Below are 18,962 nucleotides of genomic sequence, written 5' to 3' on the forward strand. Positions count from 1 at the left end.
CCAGTTTGGTGTAGTGGTTAAGTGTGCGGACTCTTATCTGGGAGAACCAGGTTTGATTCCCACTCCTCCACTTGCACCTGCTAGCATGGCCTTGGGTCAGCCATAGCTCTGGCAGAGGTTGTCCTTGAAAGGGCAGCTGCTGTGAGAGCCCTCTCAGCCCCACCCACCTCACAGGGTGTTTGTTGTGGGGGAAGAAAATCAAGGAGATTGTGAGCTGCTCTGAGATTCTGAGTGGAGGGCGGAATATAAATCCAATGTCTTTTTCTTCTTTCTTTCACTGGCCTCTTCTCCCCCTCTTGCCAGGTGGGGGGCATGTTTGACACAGTGCAGCGCAGCACCCAGCAGACCACCGAGTGGGCTGTGCTTCTCCTGGACATCATCAGCAGTGGCACTGTTGACATGCAATCCAACAAGTGAGTGTTTGGGGAGAGGAAGGACCACTCTGCTGCACCCTCTCAGTCTCCCCCATAGCAGTTACCCACACTTCTTAGCAGCTGAAAAGGAATGATCTTGCTTGGTGTGGCTACCTCCCAGGGATGCTGGGCTATGGGAAGTGCCTTAACCCTGCAGGTTCACTTTGAGTCCTCTACGACAGTGGGGGTGTTGAGGGTGAAAGCTATCCTGGGCAGAAGAGCTATGTCAAAGGGACACATGAGCTGCTGATCTCGGTGCTGAAGATGGAAAGGCTGAGGGCTTGGTCCTTGGAGAAATCCCTGCCATGTTTGGCCCTGTGTTGGGAATAAGACATGGGTGGACTGCACGGGGCTGGCAGCTTTTCCACCATTTGAAAAAACTGGTCAGGGCTGGGGCAGAGGGACCACAGAGCCCGCTCTTGACTGACCTTTCCTTCCTGCTTTTTCTTGCTCTAATCGTGCAGCGAGCTCTTCACCACAGTCTTGGACATGCTAAGTGTGCTCATCAATGGCACGCTGGCTGCAGACATGTCCAGTATCTCACAGGGCAGCATGGAGGAGAACAAGCGTGCCTACATGAACCTAGTCAAGAAGCTCCGGGTAAGGGAAAGTTCCCTCACAGGGAAGGAGTTCAGAAGGGTCTTACAATCTGTTTGCATTATGCACGTTGAACTGCTTTGTATGTAGTTTTTTTTTTTGCATGCTTATTCCTCTTCTGCAAGTCAAAGGCAAAGGAACTGATTCTTCTCCCACTTCCACTTTTTGCCCAGAAGAGTGAATGGAGGACATGGATTAAATGGCTCTTTGGTCCCCTTTGTCAAGCCACATGCAGGGAGATGTGCTGGCTTAATACAAAGGGAAGCACCTTTCTCCTCACAAAAAGCCTCTTTTCTTCTGCAGAAGGAGCTGGGTGACCGTCAGTCTGACAGTCTAGAGAAGGTACGCCAGCTGCTTCCTCTGCCCAAGCAAACTCGGGATGTGATCACCTGTGAGCCTCAGGGCTCCCTTATTGACACCAAAGGAAACAAGATCGCTGGTTTTGACTCCATTTTCAAGAAAGAGGCAAGTAGCCCTTGCAGTCCCATTCCTTGTTTACTGTATACGTTGTTCCATTTTCAACTGCAGGAAGAATGTCCCTGGGGTCTGGCTGGGTGTAAGTAGACATCATAGAAATAAATAGAGTTGTGCTAAAGTCCTTAGGAGAATGAAAAAGGCTCCGTGATGATGCAGAGCAATTTGTATGGACTAGTGAGCAAGGGATGGTCCCCAGGAGCAAGAAGGAACAGGCTCTTGTGGTCTTTCCTGGCTGATCTTTGTGTCTTCTTCCTCTCCTCATTCCCAGGGTTTGCAGGTATCCACCAAGCAGAAGATTTCTCCCTGGGACCTTTTTGAAGGCCTGAAGCACTCTGCCCCACTATCTTGGGGCTGGTTTGGGACAGTGCGGGTGGATCGCAAGGTGTCCCGCTTTGAAGAGCAACAGAGGCTGCTGCTGTATCACACACATTTGAAGCCTAAACCCCGCAGTTATTTCCTGGAGCCACTGCCTCTGCCCCCTGAGGAGGAAGAGCCCCCCACACCTGTGGCCCTGGAGCCAGAGAAGAAAGCCCTAGAGCCAGTCAAGGTGGAGAAAGCCAGCACCAACTCTGCCAGCTCCTCCGGAGAGCCCAAGAAGAAGCCAAGCAAGAACAAGAAAAGGGCCCAAACTGCCAGCAAGAATGAGGTGAAAAGGGAGGTGGGGCAGGGTCACACCAGATCCCAATCTTGCTGGAACCAACAAGGGTTGTGCTGCTTGAATGGCTTCCCTCTGCAGCCACATTGTAGCTGAACACCTGCCTCCCACCCCTGCTTCAAATTGGTTGGCTACTGCATTCAACAGCAACCCCTGCTTTGTAGCTTCAGAATCCTATGATGCTGTAGCTGTGGACCCAGGCACACTTGCATGTGTTCTTTGCAGGTCACTTGTGTTTTGTAGCACATCTGTGTTTACCTCTACCTCTGCATATCAAAGGTGACAACTTAAACACCTCACACTGAGACAAGAATGATGTGATCTGAAGGCTCCTGAGTCACACAACCATTCTTTCTTTCTCTTTGAATTCACCTTGGGCTCAGGTTCATTCCTGGAATGCTTCTTTTAAAAAATTAAGTTGTAGTTTTGAATGGGTGGTACATATCCCTAGGCCAGCTTGCTCTCAGTTATGAGAGTTGCCCCTCGCTGGCTCGCTTGCCTTTTCTTCCTTCACTTCCATTCTTGATATGGCTCCTTTGGGCACTTCTACTGGTTCTGCTGTTTGTGCTGCTTTCTCACAGAGCCTTCTCCTTGCAGGACTACATGATGACCGCAAGTCGAGGAGTCTCCTATGCAGGTGGCATGCCCACAGAGCTCCTGCACCATCCGACTGGGAACTCTATGTCTCGGCTGGCCTTTGGGCAGTCGCCAGTAGGTCTTTATGCCCAGAACCAGCCTCTACCAGCAGGTAAGTCAGAACACCTGAGAGTTCCTTCAAGAGTACTAAGCTCATCTCATCAATGCTTCAATTACAGTCATGATTGGGTTTGTTCTTGGAAGCCACACCAAGCTGCATGCTTGGCAAGGTAGTCGAGGACTGAGGGTGTTCCACATCCACTTTTAGGCAGTGATAGGGAGCTCTGGATGGTGAGGGGTATTTTGTATGTTGCATTTAAGTTCATGTTGTATATGCTTATATTGGAACATTTGCATTCTGAACGCTTGTGCAGTCTGGGTCACTGTTGCACAGAACACATGATAGACTATGGTTCCTTGCTGCAATGGAGCATTATGGGAAACCACATGTAAAGAAGCAGCTAAGGTTTTTTTTTTAAGTGAGTTTTGAGTGGTCATTTATTAGGTTGGTTTGTGCAGAGTTCACGCTTCCAGTATCCTGGTTTCTGTTTTGATGTCCACGGTCTCTTTGTAGCTAACCTGTTATTTCCACAGAACATTTGGTTCTTTCTGATTTGTATCTCTTTTATTTCTCTCTGATCAACACATGAGGCTGAGAAGCAGTGGTTTGCTTAAAAGGGCTGGTTGCTTAAGAATTTGAACCTTTATTGCCTGCGTCCAAACCCATTGTTCCAGCTTCTGCATCACACTCCCTTTCTTCCTTCTGCCTGCATCAGAATACTCCAGATGTTGCCAAAGTCCCCATATCTTCAACAATAATACTTCATGCTAATAAAGGATTTGAGGAAGTGTCTGTCTGATAGAGCTGCTGTCTGACAAAGGGAGTTCTGACCCTCAAAACCTTATGCTCAAAAACCTTGTTGGTTTCTAAGGTGCTGCTAGTCTGATGTGTTCTGCAAGCCAGGTTTGTCTATATAATGCAAAAGTGGGTGCTGGGAGGCAGAAATTGGTTAAATGAAGGCCAGTAAACTGCAGCTCAGCCAACCTGGGGTGCAGTTAGGCAGTGGTAAAGCCAGGATTTAATCCTATTCCAGACAGAGTTGTATTCCCTCAAAGGAGCTGGGTTGCAGCTTCTAGATCTGTACATTCACATGGATACCTAAGTCTCATCTGTTAGCTGAAGGACCTTTAAATCAACCTGAACTGGCTTGCAGAGTTAGATTTGACAGTGGTTGTTCCTGTTATGGCTACATCCTGGCTAGATGCTACTGCAAGTTTGGTAACCCAGAAGCTGCCAGTGGATCCTGATTAGGAAAGGAAAGGTCCCTTGTGCAAGCACCAGTTGTTTCTGACTCTGGGGTGACGTTGCTTTCACAATGTTTTCATGGCACACTTTTTACGGGGTCGCTTGCCATTGCCTTCCCCAGTCATCTACACTTTCCCCCCAGCAAGCTGAGTACTCATTTTACCGACCTCAGAAGGATGGAAGGCTGAGTCAACCTCGAGCCGGCTACCAGAAAACCCAGCTTCCACTAGGGATCAAACTCAGGTCGTGAGCAGAGCTTAGGACTGCAGCACTGCAGCTTTAACACTCTGCACCACAGGGCTCTTCGGATCCTGATTACATGCATCCTATTTTGCCAGTGCCTAAGGAACTTCACTAGACTGCCTGTTCACTCCTATGGGCTTGGTTCAGAGTGCTGGTTCTTAGAGTTAAAATCCTGAAAGGTCTGGGACCAGGGTATCAAAATGATCACCAGCTCTGACATGAACTTGCTTGAGTACTGAGGATTTCTTCAGAGGATCTCTGAACAAGTGGGTAGCCCCAAAAGACAAGACCTCCTCTGTTATGGCACCTTGCCTGTGGACTTCCCACTAGTGATGGAAAGTGCCATCAACTCACAGCTGACGTATGACGACCCATAGGGTTTTCAAGGCAGGAGATGTTCAGAGGTGGTTTGCCTTTGTCTGCCTCAGTGCTATGACCCTGGTATTCCTTGGAAGTCTCCCATCCAGAGACTAGCCAGGGATTGCCCTTTGCCTGGCAGCAAACCTGTTGACTTGCTGGCACCAAGTAAAACTCAGGCTATTCTCCCAAGTATTGGTGAACTCTAGATTGTTTAGGATCTTCAGTAGCTCTATTATTTGACCTCTTGCTAGCCTTAGGTATATCATGCTGCTTGATTTTATGCTGACATACACTTCTGTTCACCTCTGATCTTTTGTGATGTTCTGCACTGTGTTTTATGGTGTTTTTTATTGTTTCCTTGTTTTTAACAACTTTTATTGCATTATCTGTTTTTACTGAAAACCTCTTTGTGCAAAACTGTCCTTGGAGAGAGTAGAAATTCTTAAAGTTTCATGGTTTCTGGCACACACAGTCCTCATTAGGCTATTTCGCTTTTATTTCCTTTTGATCAGTTTACAAAATCATGAGTTTTTGCATACCAGAAGCATCCCCCAGGTAATAGAGACTCCTGCCTTCTCTGGCGGTGGTCCCCTTACATGTCTTTTGTCATCTACACAGGGGCCAGCCAGTTTGCTGTTGGGCACAGGGATTAAATCAACAAATGAAGCTGGGCTTTCTGGACCCCAACTTTGCACAGAAAGTACATATCTGAATTAGGTTAGTTGTACACATGAGATGTTCCTGATGTTCTCTCTCTCTCTTTGCAGGTGGCCCTCGGCTGGATACTTCTTACCGGCCTATTCGCATGCCCCTGAGCAAGGTGGTTCCAAGCCGCCCCCCCTACACTGGGGTCTTGCCCTCAGGCATGGCTGGCATGATGGGAATTGATCCTCCTTACAAGCCGGGTGTTTACAGACAGCCATCTCCTCAAGGGCAGCTTCTCCGCCAACAGTTGCAGGCCAAGCTGGTGAGGATTCAATGTTGCATTCCCTGGCTGGTCACAAGAGAGGGAAGGGAACACAGTAATCCACTCTTTCTCTGGCCTTGCTCTGCCACTGAGGCCAAGGGAGCAAGCCATGTGGATCAGAAAGATCCATTGTGGAAGAGGAATCCTTGCACCCTAAGATGAATGCTGAACACAGGGATTCCTTCCCAGATGCAGCATGAGGACTCCTAACTGAATATTGTGGATAAGAGTCATTGGTCCTGCTGCTTCCTAACGGTGGCAGGAAATGCAGACCAAAATGTTCCTGTTGTCTCTGTCAAGGCTTCTGGGAGATTTGAGGGATGGTTGAAGAGTTTTGGGGACAGAGGGTCTGGAGGACCACCGACACTTAGCCATACCTCTCTGCTGTTTTTCTAGCAGAGCCAGGGGATGCTGGGGCAGCCGCCCGTACGCCAGATGACTCCAGCCCCAGCCTATGGAGCTGTGCAGCCGTCACAGGTAAGCTGAGGCGGGGGATGGGCAAGCCCCAGAGCCTGGGAAGTCCGTTCCATACCACCTTCCGATCTGAAATTGCTACCCAGGGCCTTTGGCCTCTTTAGATAAGATACGGCCATTTTTCTCAGGGGAAACTGGCACAGGGTTGCCCAAATATATGAAAATGGGGAGCAGACACTTCTTAGGATTCCTATTAACTACCCTCATTCTTGCTTTACATTTAGATGAGTTGCTTAAACTTCTTGTTGCTACAATGATGTGTTTCCTTGTTCACTGGACAAAGTCTGTTTCTAGGCACATGACATGCTTGTTATAGTTCCTAGCAGGGCTTTTTTGGTAGAACAAGCCCAGCAGGAACTCATTTGCATATTAGACCACACCCCCTGACATCATCAGTGTTTCAGGCAGGGCTTTTTTGTAGAAAAGGCCCAGCAGGAACTCATATTAGGCCACACCCCCTGATGCCAAGCCAGCTGGAACTGCCTTCCTGTGCATTCCTGCTCCATAAAAGCCCTGGTTCTCAGTCTGTTTACTTGCCATAGCTCAAAGAAGCCTAGGAGGAGCTGGCTTCCTCTGAAGAATGCTCAGGATGCTTAGGACACAACAATTCACAACAGAGTTCTTTGGGGGAAGCCATGACAATAAAACCAGTGTAGGGATGATGTGCCTCATCCATGATGCCTGGAGATTTGGAGCAAAAAGTATGCTTGGGAGGAGGGGTGGGGGGTTCTCATTGACTTGATTAATGCTCATCCTCCTTGGCTCTGATTTCTCTTGGGTGCATCCAGTCCCCACCCTCAGAAGTTATTGGTCCTGCAGAGGAAATGCAAGTCTAAGTCTGTCCTGCTTGTGTTCACATCCCCACAGTGTGAATGTTCAAGGCAAGGATTTGTTCAAGGGTGTACTTGGCTCCGAATAAGTCATAAATGTAGAGGGATGGGGTGTCTTTTTTTCATACAGCTATCATATGCAGTGTCAAACCACCCATTGGCTAGCACAGTCATATTGAGGGTTTAAATTTGAATTTGGAACCTTAGATGTTTCTGTTTTTTATGAATACAAAAATATCACCGAGTCCATCGAACGAGTCACATAAATACATTCAGAGCAGCAAGAATTCTCACAGCTGAGCACAGAGGAGTTGATGAGATTCTGAACACAGAAAATTGCAAATAACTTGTTTGGCTATTCACATGCAAAAGAAGAGGGAACCAATTTCCATCCAATTCAGTGTTCCTCGTTCATTACTTTTTAGAATAACAAAGCTCTCTAGCTGCTGCTTGTGTTCAGAATAAGATGATCACGATTATCATGAACAAGCCTTCCACATTACACAAGCCTCTTTGATTGTAACAATAAAATGTGTACATATAAAAAGGAGGAAAGACATTGCCTTGAGTACCTATTTGGACAGAAAGTGGTGCTTATGCATGTAAATAAATAAATACAGTTGATTGGTAGCTTACATTTTGTGTTGTGGATTCCCCCCCCCCAGTCGGTCTGTACTGGCAAAGAAGAGTGATTTGATATAGGATGCTACTTTCTTTCCTGCAGGGCTATACTCCTTATGTCTCCCACATTGGCCTCCAGCAACACCCCTCCCAGTCCAGCACCATGGTCCCCCCAGCCTACTCAAGCCAGACCTATCAGAACACACATCCAAGCGCCAATGCTGCCTTCCTTGACCCCGTCAGGCCAATGCAGAGACCCAGTGGATATGTGCATCAGCAAGCCCCTGGGTATGGACACACCCTCAGCACAGCACAGAGGTACTGTCAGAGGCTGGAGGGGGATGCACAGTTGATTTTGAACCAAGGGAGGATGGGGCCTATCTTAACTTTGTCACTCCAAGGCCCAGTCTTGCATGTTCCCCTCTTATCTTAACATGCAGGTTTCCTCACCAATCAATGCAGCAAACTCCCATGCTGGGTGGGATAAACCATATGAGTGCACAGGGTGTCCCATCAGGGATTCGGCCGAACCAGCTCTTGCCAGATCAGCAACAGCAGCAGCAGCAGCAGCAGCAATATCTGAGACAGCAACAACAGCAGCAGATGCTGAGGGTGAGTTGGGCAGAAAAAGCCAAAGCATAGCCTCAGTTCTTGGACTCCCTGGGTGGTCAGGTTGGCTTCTTTCTTACTTTGTCATTTATTTATTTAGAAAAAAATGTAAGCTGCTTGAAGTGGCTTACAAAATAAAAATAATAAAAGCAAACAATTAAAAGATATTAATTAAAACCCAGCCTGCCTAAAAACAGGCTACTGACAGGCTAAAAGAACAGGCTAAAAGAACAATTTCCAGACTAAAAATAGTACTAACAGCTCAACCTCTTAATTAAAAGCCTTGGTGAACAAAAACGTTTTGGCCTGGCTCCTTGAAAAGATATCAGCTTCTTTGCTACGATTCTCCCACAGAAACTCCAGGAATCTCTGGCCTTGGCACAAGGATTTTGTGATAGTCAAAACAATGTTCCTTGTTCAGTGGTCTCAGAGGCCTGAGATTTTAAATGCCACAAGATTCTCAGTTCTTCAGTCTTGTGATGTGCAGAGGAAATTTTGTTTTAAGGACAGTGAAAGAAAACGTTCCTAGGATTCACAGTTTGGGTGTGGCTCATTTGGTGTGCTGCAGATCCACACAGATCCCTTCTATGAAGGCAGTGGTGTAATTTGCCAGGGATTTTCCACAATCCTGCACCCAGGCATTTGGTAACCATTTTTCAGGATGAAGCTACAGTCTTAATTTGTGGGCCTTTAAAATTCCAAGCAAGCATTAACAGTCTTTTGGAAATTGGTTCCCGAATAATTACCTAGCTTATTTATTTGCCCCTTTTCTCTCTGAAGGAACCCAGAGCTGCTTATAACAAAAATGAAAAATGTAGATGAAGTATAATAGATGAAAAACATACCAGTGGGCTGGTCCTTCTTTGAGCAGACCAGCTTGTCCAGCGCCACAGGGTGCAAGCCATGGGCCCTTCTGGCTCTTACCTTTCTGTGCATGTTAAGGAGCTACACGCAGATTTGTGTCTGGAGACAGAACAAGAGAAAACGAAAGCATAGCTTCGATTTTACAGCAGGCATCACTGTCCCTCCCAATCTTTTCTTTCTTATGGAAATCAAACTGAAAATTCTGCATCTGGAGGGTTTCACTTAAGTCCATACGACACTGAATTTGGATCTGGCTTCTGTGCTCAGGTGCTGTAATAATGTTCTTCCCATTCTTGCGCTATTATATTTTCCTGGTTATTGAACAGGCTGAAGGTGTAGCTGAGCTTTCTCTTAAGGCTTTGTGTCTTGATTTCTTGTTATTTATTGAGTTCCTCCAAAGCCGGAAAAGAAATAAATAAAGTGAGTTTAAAAATAGAAGTGGGTCAACAGGGGTATCTGACCATTATTGGTGTTGTACTGACCTCATCTGTCCTCTTCTGTTCTGGGAGAAGACATTAACCTGTGTACTTGTTCTTGCTTTTAAACAAAAAACCCCATTGGCTGTCTGCCCTATTTGTATGGTCTTGGGAATTAATGGGAGCTGGTTCTGACAGAAGAAATTTTTATATGTGAACTGAACACAAGCTGAGAGGCAGCTGCCTGAAATGTAATCTGGGTCTTGATGCGATGTGGCCTCAGTAGAGCTGAGCTGTTAACCCCTAATTTGCTACCTGCCTTCTGTCCTACTTCTTCTTCTTCATAGCCCTATTCAATGAAGGTTGACATGGGAAGAGGAAGGGAGCTCGAGTGAGAGGAAACGTATTTCTCTCTTGGCTTCAGGTAGTACATGAGACCTGCTGTGCTAGATCAGACTGAGATTCAGTCCATTCAAGCTGGTATTCTGTTTCCAATGATGGATGGGCAGATGCCTGTGGAATCTTACAAGCCAGGCCTGAAAGCAACAGCCCTGGCCCTTTTTGTTTGCCCTTGCCATTTGGTACTTGGAAATATACTGCCTTTGTCCATAGAGGTTTCAGCCAGCCATCTCTGCAAACAAAAAGCAGCCATCATCACATACAGTTGGATGCCTTGGATAACAGCACAGTATGGAAATCTAGCATGGCCTCACTGCTTGCTCTTAGCTCTCCCCAAAGTGTTCACATTTCATTGCAATAACAGACCTTCCCCCAGTGTCTGGAGATTGCTCCCCATCCTGTAATTTCCTGGATTCTTGCAACCGGTGTGAGGCATGGCCGTTGCAGTCTTGCTAATGCTGTCCTCTTGCTTTGTTTGTAGCAGCAGCAACAGCAGCAGCAACAACAGCAGCAGCAGCAACAACAGCAGCAGCAGCAGCAGCCATCACAACCTCCACCACAGCAACCCCAGCAGCAGCCGCAGGTGCCTGCTGTCCCTCAGCCACAAGCACAGGGCCAGCCTCCTGGGCTGGGGATGCAGGCGCTGGCTCCTCAGCAGCCTATGGTAGGTATGGGCCCTGGCTCCCCTCCTCTTTGCAAAGCTGTCCTTGTTTTCCAGGGTTTCCCCTAATAGCTTTTCTCCTTTTTCTGTGCAGTTCCAGCGGCAGGGCCTCCAGCAGACGCAGCAGCAGCAGCAGACCGCTGCCTTGGTCCGGCAGCTCCAGCAGCAGCTTTCCAGTAAGGCCCAGGTCCCATCTCCCCCAGCACCCTGGGTGCTGCAGAGCCCCTTCCCACATTAATGGTGAACTGGGCAGGGGGTGGAGCTGGGACTGTGAGGACTTCTTCACAGATAAAGAAGTTGAGCTGTCACTCGGGAAGACTCTCTTTAAAAGGCTTGGATGGGAAAGGGTACCATGAAAGCCAAGGCTGTCTTCAGAGATCCAAAGCAGAGTCCCTAGTGAGGCCTCTCCCCCCACTCCATTCCTGGGTTTTAAGACAGGACCCAGCCCTGGGTCAGCCCCCTATTTCTTGCTTTTTCTGCACAAACAATCAGTTGTGGGCACACACACTGTTTGGCTCACACACACAAGACAGGCTGAGATGCACCAAAAGACATCCCCGACATCAACATGCAATTGTTTCACATTCCAACTCAGAAAGGGCTTTGTGGAGTACCTTTTGTTTGTGGTCGGCACCCTTCTTCCCCAAGGCTAGCCCAGACATTGGACTGTGCTCCAGAAAAAATGAACCTTGGGACAGCAGTGTGAGGGAAGGAGGTGTGTTGGCATGCTGTCCCTTCCCTTTCAGAACTGCTTGAAAGGGATCTTGAGCCAGACTCCACTGAGGAGGTTCAAGGCAGATTGCAAAATATATATATTTAAAAAATAAATGGTGAAATTGCTTGTGTTAGAGCAAAAAAAAATCCCCTTTGGCTAGCAGCAACCTTTGTGGCATCTTGCAGCGCTTGGTGGATCCCCCCAGTTGATCAGTAGCAAGGCTTCACGTTAGCTGAAGGGTATGCTCTGCTACATACTGATGGAAGTAGAGTAGCTTCCACACTACCCTCACCTCCACCACTTGACAAAGGGACTTGTGTTTCAGGGAGCTGAGCATCACTGCTTTGGCTAGATCGGAGAGGAGAATGTAATGGGGAAAAGTGGATATCAGCTGTTCTCCCCCTGCCCCAAGATGGCAGTCCTTTCCTCGAGGAGTGTTTGGGGGTTTTGTAGCTAGCTGTTTCCTGATCTGGCCATCCTCAATTTCCCCCTCCTGCTTCACGTTGCCTTTTGCCAGACACTCCCAGTACATGCAGCGAGGCATACCTGTTTGTGTATAGCATGCACACCAGAAATACGGATTGCATTCCAGGAGTTTGTCTGGCACCAAGGAATGCTCACCTTCCCCCAAATGAGTTGTGCATTTTATTCTGACTCCGGGTGCTGCAGAACAGCATGTATCCCTGCCGTGTCATTGCGTGTCATGGACTCTGCACGGTAACATTCTCAGATTCTAACTCTGTGTTTGGTCTAAACAGATACACAGCCCCAGCAGAGCAGCAACCCCTTTGGACGGTACTGAGGCCCAGCAAGGAGAAAGGCCTCGGTGTGGACTTGAGATGGTCTCTGCCTGGCTGGGGCCACCCATAGATCAGCCTCGTCCTCCCTGGGGCTCCTGCACTGCAGCAGCGCCCTGACAACGGTGGGGGAGGGGGGGAGGCATCATGCCGAATGAGTGTTTTTAAATCTCCACTTTCTACCAGTGTTTCCAAAACCCGTGTGATTGCTAGAGTCTCCCTTCCCACTTTGATTTCAGGTTTTAATAGGTTTTTAGTATTTTTGTTAAAATAATGACAAAACAAATTGTAAGATTTTATACTTTATTTATACCGGATGAAACCCTGTACCACAGATGTCCTGAGACAAATACAGAGAGCATACTTTCCAGAAGCTTTTGTGTCTGAATTGCTGTGGGTGGCAGGGAGAACTCCCCTTGGCCCTGAGTTCCTAGGTATGTGCCTGTAAATGAATGCAGCTCAAGGACTGATGGACAAGTCATCTGTTATGCCTTTTATTTTGTTTGTATTTTTATATTTGTGTGTGCATGTGCACGTGCACATGCACCTGGAAATCATGGCAACATCTGGTGACTATTGGGGCACAGAAGATATTCAGAGAGATAGCTGAATAAAGCCTTAACCTGCTCTCCTGGTATTCCAAGCTGGTCTGCCAACCAAGTACTGGCCAGAATCATCCCTTCTGAGCTTCCAAGATTTGATGAGATCAAGCTTGTCTGGGCTATCCAGGTCAAGGTCCGTCATGCCTTTTGGTCCCATCACTCTGTCAGGGCACACTAAGGCTGTCACAAATGTTCTGTTTTGTAGTTTGATATTTGCAAGTTAGCATCATGTACACAGTGATGGTCACGAGGATGGTTGAACAAAACCTTCCCTATTTCTTTTGACTACTCTTGAAGTACTTGTGAGGGGGTTGGGAGAAGAGTTGGTAGCAAGAGTTGTATTCTTGTCTTATGTCCGCTGGCATTCTTCATGTTTTAAGATCCCCGTTAAGTGCCTTTTAAATAGAGAAAGCATCTTTTCCCTTACTGGGGAAGGAATTACAGCCAGGCTTTAGATTCAGTGGAAGCTCACAGGAGCATAGCTCTTGAACCTTTCTGAGAGTTCCACCTCCTTCTGAGAGTTCCACCTCCTTGTCCATTGAATAGTATGTGCAGCTGCATAACAGTGCCTGGATGAGCTCTACCACCTATTTTTCTACAAAATGACCCCTGATTACAGCTATGCTCAAACAATAGATAATCTGCTAATGGCTATTAAGACCTTGGAGCTGAAGTGCCCAACTTTTTGGGATCAAGGCTGAAACTGACCTGCTCCACATCTTCCTGTAAAGATATTGGCATGCTGGCAAACAAAAGTGAAGAAGAGACAAAGGTTGTACTTGACAAAATCTAAGGTAAATAAAATGTGCTGGGAGCAAACTGAAACTCATTGGCGCTGCCAGTTCCTCCAGACCCAACCCTGGCTGATTTGGGGGGGGGTGGAGGGGGGACCAGTTCTCTGCTCCCACCAAAATGGTCTATCATGCCCCTGTTTGGTATGTATGCCAGGTTTCTTGTTGCTACTTGGGAAAGAGCTGCTCCATACTCTAGGAATAGCCGGTAAGGTTTCTGCTCTGCCATTCTTTCAGCTACTTCCATTAGACTTAAAAGACAATGATACCGGTATACGCCAGACACTCGTGTGGCCTACCAAAGAGTTTTCTTTGTGCCTTAGGCAGCCAGTGACCAAACAGAGGGAAGATGATGAACTTGCCAATAGTAGCAAAGCTTTTGCCTCTCTTCTCTAGAGCGTGGTGGGGCATGTGGACTTGAACCTGGCCCAAGTGGATGCAGGATGGATGCACGGGCTGTTCTCAGTCACATTCCCAGTGAGTCCAGCAGTTCCTTGCCCATCTCTGGAAATTCTTCAGCTACTTCCTTGAACAGAGAGATGTTTCTCCTTGAACCTCCTCTTTGCAGGACTTCTCATTCTGTGTTCTATCATACTTTTAATGGGCAGATCAATATAAAACACACTAGTCAAAATTTTGCTTAAGAAGAAAGAGAAATCACAAATCTCAAGTCATAAATATCCACACGGATGACTTAGTATATCTAAAGATTTTAGATAAAGAGAAATGGAGTATCGTAGAACTGTCATTGCTCAGGAGCACAAAACAATCAATTTAGATGGCTTTGTGACATGCAGATAAATGAGACACACACCCCTTAGCTGACCCAGAGCCAAACTTGCATCAGTGTCTGCCTTACAGCTGAGCTTTGATGGGCCAGCTTTCCATCAAAATTACGTTCCAAACTTTTTTCTTCCCGCTGACCTTGAGAAGGCAGGTGATTAGCACCCCAGCTTCCTGGCCAGGATGGCTTTTGCTGCAGTTAACAAATAGCAAACTGCCAGATGCTCAGATGCAAGTAAACATTTTCAACATTATTTAACAAAAGTAACTTGGGGGCTTCTGAGATAAGCTAAGCCCTAATTTTAATTGATTCTTTTCAGAACTAGATACCAAAGGTCTTGCAGTTTTCACAGCTCCATCATAAAAGGGAAAGAAGTAACCCTTTGCATGCCTCTGTACTGCCTTATTAGATCTAATGACTCTGAGGCTAAAAACATAAGCAGTGCCCTGCTGGGTCTGACTCGGATGCAGGGTACAAGGCAGCTGCCTTCTTGCTGCCCAAGATATCCCTGGCATCAGCTAAACGGCTGTCATAATTAGATTGCAGGTGTGGGCTAATTAGATCGAGGGAGTGGATTTCCCAGCATGATCCAGTTGCCATTTAATTCCCACTATCATGTCAGCCCCAAGTGTGCTGCAGCTTTTGAGTTCAGGGTCATCCTTTCTGTGAATTATGCAAAGTCTGCCTGGGCCCATGAACCCGATCACAGCTGATGGAGATTTATTCCTCTGCTAATGAGAGGAAGCAGCTGTGTGCAGGTCTGCATCCTATGGATATCCCACCCGTCATTTTCAATCACGTTCTGGATCCAAGAGCATCCTCCTCTGCCGGGATCCACCACACTGTGCTCTTCCTCCAAAGCCTTGTCTGTGATTGCTCAATCCTGTTGCTATGGGGCCAGCTCCAACCAAAACAGGGATGTGTGTATAGGAGGAGCACCTGGCCTGGGAATAGGAAACCTGGATGTTTCATGAGACTCTCCTAAGTGCTTTTTGGTCCCTGCCAACTCCTCCTAGGGCTCAGCAAAAGCTGTTGCCAAACAGACAAGGAAATTGAGAGCTTATACCCTTCAACTTTTGACAGGAGCAGAGTATTTTGCACTCACCCTTCCCGGAACAATGGAAATTCAGAACAACTTACTTTAGGTGAGTTTCCCTTGGAGATATTGCACCAGAGACTTAATGGTCTCTTTATAAATATATTTATGTGCAAATGGATAGGTTGAGTGAGGTTTACAAGGGCACAGAATCAAGCACACTGGCAAGCTTTTCTAGTCCAAAGAATCCAATTAGTTTCTGCCAGCCACACTTAAAACTGGCCTGTGCAAAGAGACCTAAATATCAGCAAGCATCTCTGAACAGCCCAGCTGTTATTAGAGTCTGGAGCTGCTCAGTTGCAGTGGGAGGGGAAGCTTTCTGATACCAGTGCAGTCAAAAGTTGGATGGCATAAAAGCCAGGAGCTGACCTTAGAGGTGCAGTGGAACTCAGTCACACAGGGAAGAAGCTCAGTCTAGCCACAAGGTAGCCTCAGCAGCAATAGCGCTTAATAGCCCTAGGGCTGAAGTAAACCCTACCTCCTCCAAAGCTGTCTCCGTGCAGGTTTTTATCTAATCCCACAAGGCATTTTCATTGCAACAGAACATGTTCTCCTTTGTTTTCTCTGGAGGAGTGACTGGAAACAGTCCAGGTCTTAACATGCCTGCAGGGGCCATATTACCTGTTAGGTGTGGGGTCCCATGTCACTCTGTTCATCAGAACAAGCCAGGTGAGGGGATGGTCACACCTCTAGCACCAAGCAGAGTCCAGGATCCATCAGAGCCCAGCCTCTCCTTGTTGCCCTTTTCATCCGTATCTGATATGTCTACACAAAGCTTAAATCAGGAGCTAAGCCAGTTTTCAGTGACCCTCATGAACTAATCAGGATTTAGCTAACCTGTAAGAGCTAATCTAGGCTAACTATTGCCTGCTGGCTAATCCACACTGCCTAAAAGCTGCCTCCTGAGTTGATCAGATCCCAGCTGTCAAAATCCCTCCTTCCAGCAGAAGGGGACGTGGCATGCCCATGTCCTGATCTCTCATATTGTGATAATCGCATGGGAAGGATTACCTGTGGTATTCAGATACGTTAGGTTCTGGGTGCAAAGCAGATAATTCAGATGAATATCTTGCCATGTAGGCAGATGGTTCTCAGGTGCCCTCCTTCCCCTTTGCTGCAGGATGTCAAGCTATTTCTTCCCAGCTATCCCCAGTTCCTAGGGTCCGGCAGAATCCATGCTTTCACGAAATGCCACATTCATCCCATTCAATGCCTCTGACAGAATCGCTAACCCTAAGATTATGCCAAGGTCCATTTGAACAATACTGAGCAGTCCTATCTCCTGCCTGGGTTGACACACAAAGGCCAGGTTCTGGCAGCTCAGCTGTCTGTGCAGGTTGATACCTCGCCTATTAACACCAGCTGGCTACTGTGTTAATCCAGAATGACAGATCCCAGCCTCTCCTTCTTAACTCCTGGCTCCTCCAAGTTGCTGCTAAATGCTGCTTGCGCCAAAGCCAGCAGGGATGAACAATCTTGTTCCCTGCTGCTTTCGGAGCCGTCTCCTTGCCCTTCCAATCCAAGCAGCTGCTCTCAGCAATAGGCAGGGGCATTTGAGTTCTTGGAAGGGATGCAGTTGTAATCTTGCTAGGCCAGGCCTGTGAGCTTTCAGGACAGGGAGAGGCTGGGAGGACCGCAGATGATAGGCTGCTATGGAAGAGGACAGAAGGAGGGATTCCAGGAGCTCTGCTTAGAGGTGTCTGAAAATAGAAGCACTTCCCACCTGCTAGTTTGGGGAGCTTAGATTCAGTATGTTGGTATTTAAAAATCAGTCTCCAGCTTGGGTTATGAAATGTACCCAGATCCCTGTTGTTTGAGAATACTGAAGGCACACAAGAGAGCTCATTGGTTGTATCAACGTCAGTGAAGATCTAGATGCAAAGGGAACCACTCGGAGCACCATCTCACTGTGCTAATGTTCAGAGCTGGCAGCCAAGAAAAATGGATGTGAAGAGCACATGAGTAGTGCTTAAATCTGATACAGTCCTGGAATTTGGGAGGTCAGCTTCACAGCCTGTGGCCCATGCCAGCCATTTACCAAGCAAGCACGAGAGGTTTCTGTACATGTTCATAGAACCTTTCCCTGCTATCTGAGTAAATATACAACAGCAGAAAATAAAACAAGAGCAAAGCTTAAAGCTAAAGGTAGTCCCCTGTGCAAGCACCAAGTCATCACCGACCGACGGGTGACATCACATCTAAACATTATCTTGTGATCAAAGCAAGTAATACAAACCCTTGATGGGATCTCAAGGGAATTTTCACCATCAGACACAGGGGGTCTTTTCTTGGAAAAGGATACTTAAACACACTGGGATTTTTATTCTTTTTTTTTTAGCTGCAACATAATTTTTAGATTAAAAATCATTTTTAACATCAGACCTTATTTGGGACAAATGCTTTCATATCACAGAGGAAGACACCTTTGTTTGCTGAAGTTCACAAGAGTTTTAAGAGAGAGAGAGAGAGAGAGAGAGAGAGCGCACCTGGGCTTCAAGTTGCTTCCCCTGCTGGGTTGGCCTCCAGCTGCAGCCATGCCAGAGCATAACATTGCAGCAGAAAAACCTGCCTGGCCCATCCAGGCAGCAGATGCTGGTTAAGGGGAGAATTGCAGATGTGTGCCTGAATTGATAATAAGTCCTTCCGCCCACTTGCCTGAATGAACAGGAACAGGAGTAAAAACAAACTGGGGTCCTCTGATCCAGGCCTTTGTTTATGATATAAAAGATCAGATGGCAAGATAGATTACTTGACCTTTAAGGGAATTTGCAGACAGAAAACCTCAGGATATCTGTGACAGGCTACACACAGCACTACATATATTTTTTCCTAATAATTGTTGCAACTGGCAGTTCCAAGTATACAATATATGGGCAACTCCATCCTAAAATCCTTAGCTAGTAGGGTTTGCCATTGACATAGCTGCACTCTGTGCTGCAAAGGCCACCTAACTAAGGTTGAGGAAGTCCCCAGGGAGTGATCTGATCCCTCTAGAGCTGATCAAAATGGATATCAAATAGTGGGCACCAGACCTCACCACTATTTTCACACAAATTGACCAAACTGCACAGAACCCCAGAGAGCAGGGTCCAGCTGTCGTCGTCGTCATCATCATCATTCTCTCTCTCTCTGGTGGGTAAGCTTTATGCCAAACACCTATAGTGGAAGTTTTGGAACTGGCTTGACAGGGAGAACACCTTAGCTGAGGAACAAGCAGGTTTCAGAAGCAGTCACTCCACAATGGATCAGTGCCTGATTCTGCATCATCTGGTGGAGAAGTATACTACTGCCGGGCCTCTTGGGGACTTTACAAAGCCTTCATTGAATATAAGATGGCATTCAATAGTCTCTTATGTGACAGATTAAGGCTAAAAGTAGAGACTTCCACAATAGATCACAGATGGCATGCCCTTATACATGGGAACAACTATTTGCCAGTGAGATGCAACCCACAAGGGCATCTGTTCCACTGGTTCCAATCAGGAGGGGTGTGAAGCAATGTTGCATCCTTGCTCCCTTATTATTTAACTTCTATATAAACTCCAGGGTGTATACTTTATCCAGTCATGACTCCCAAGTCGCCCTCAGGGCACTTGTAGCTTACTGCAAAGAGGAACATTTAACAATCAATTTTTAAAGACCAAAATTT

General features: G+C 47.0%; 1 protein-coding gene across 1 annotated transcript in view; it reads left to right on the forward strand.

The window, feature by feature from the left end:
- MED12 (mediator complex subunit 12) overlaps window positions 1-12,413 on the forward strand; it is a 32,251-nt gene extending 19,838 nt beyond the window's left edge. Inside the window, exons 33-44 of the mRNA XM_060250279.1 lie at window positions 304-413; window positions 878-1,013; window positions 1,314-1,475; window positions 1,756-2,133; window positions 2,740-2,890; window positions 5,455-5,654; window positions 6,051-6,131; window positions 7,683-7,897; window positions 8,020-8,191; window positions 10,349-10,531; window positions 10,623-10,704; window positions 12,002-12,413. Coding sequence (XP_060106262.1) covers window positions 304-413; window positions 878-1,013; window positions 1,314-1,475; window positions 1,756-2,133; window positions 2,740-2,890; window positions 5,455-5,654; window positions 6,051-6,131; window positions 7,683-7,897; window positions 8,020-8,191; window positions 10,349-10,531; window positions 10,623-10,704; window positions 12,002-12,045 — 1,914 coding nt within the window. The 3' untranslated portion in view covers window positions 12,046-12,413. The remainder of the gene's footprint in view (window positions 1-303; window positions 414-877; window positions 1,014-1,313; window positions 1,476-1,755; window positions 2,134-2,739; window positions 2,891-5,454; window positions 5,655-6,050; window positions 6,132-7,682; window positions 7,898-8,019; window positions 8,192-10,348; window positions 10,532-10,622; window positions 10,705-12,001) is intronic.
- Window positions 12,414-18,962: the final 6,549 nt, after the last annotated feature.

The sequence above is a fragment of the Heteronotia binoei genome, chromosome 11, assembly GCF_032191835.1.
Source record: "Heteronotia binoei isolate CCM8104 ecotype False Entrance Well chromosome 11, APGP_CSIRO_Hbin_v1, whole genome shotgun sequence".
Classification (NCBI taxonomy): Eukaryota; Metazoa; Chordata; class Lepidosauria; order Squamata; family Gekkonidae; genus Heteronotia; species Heteronotia binoei.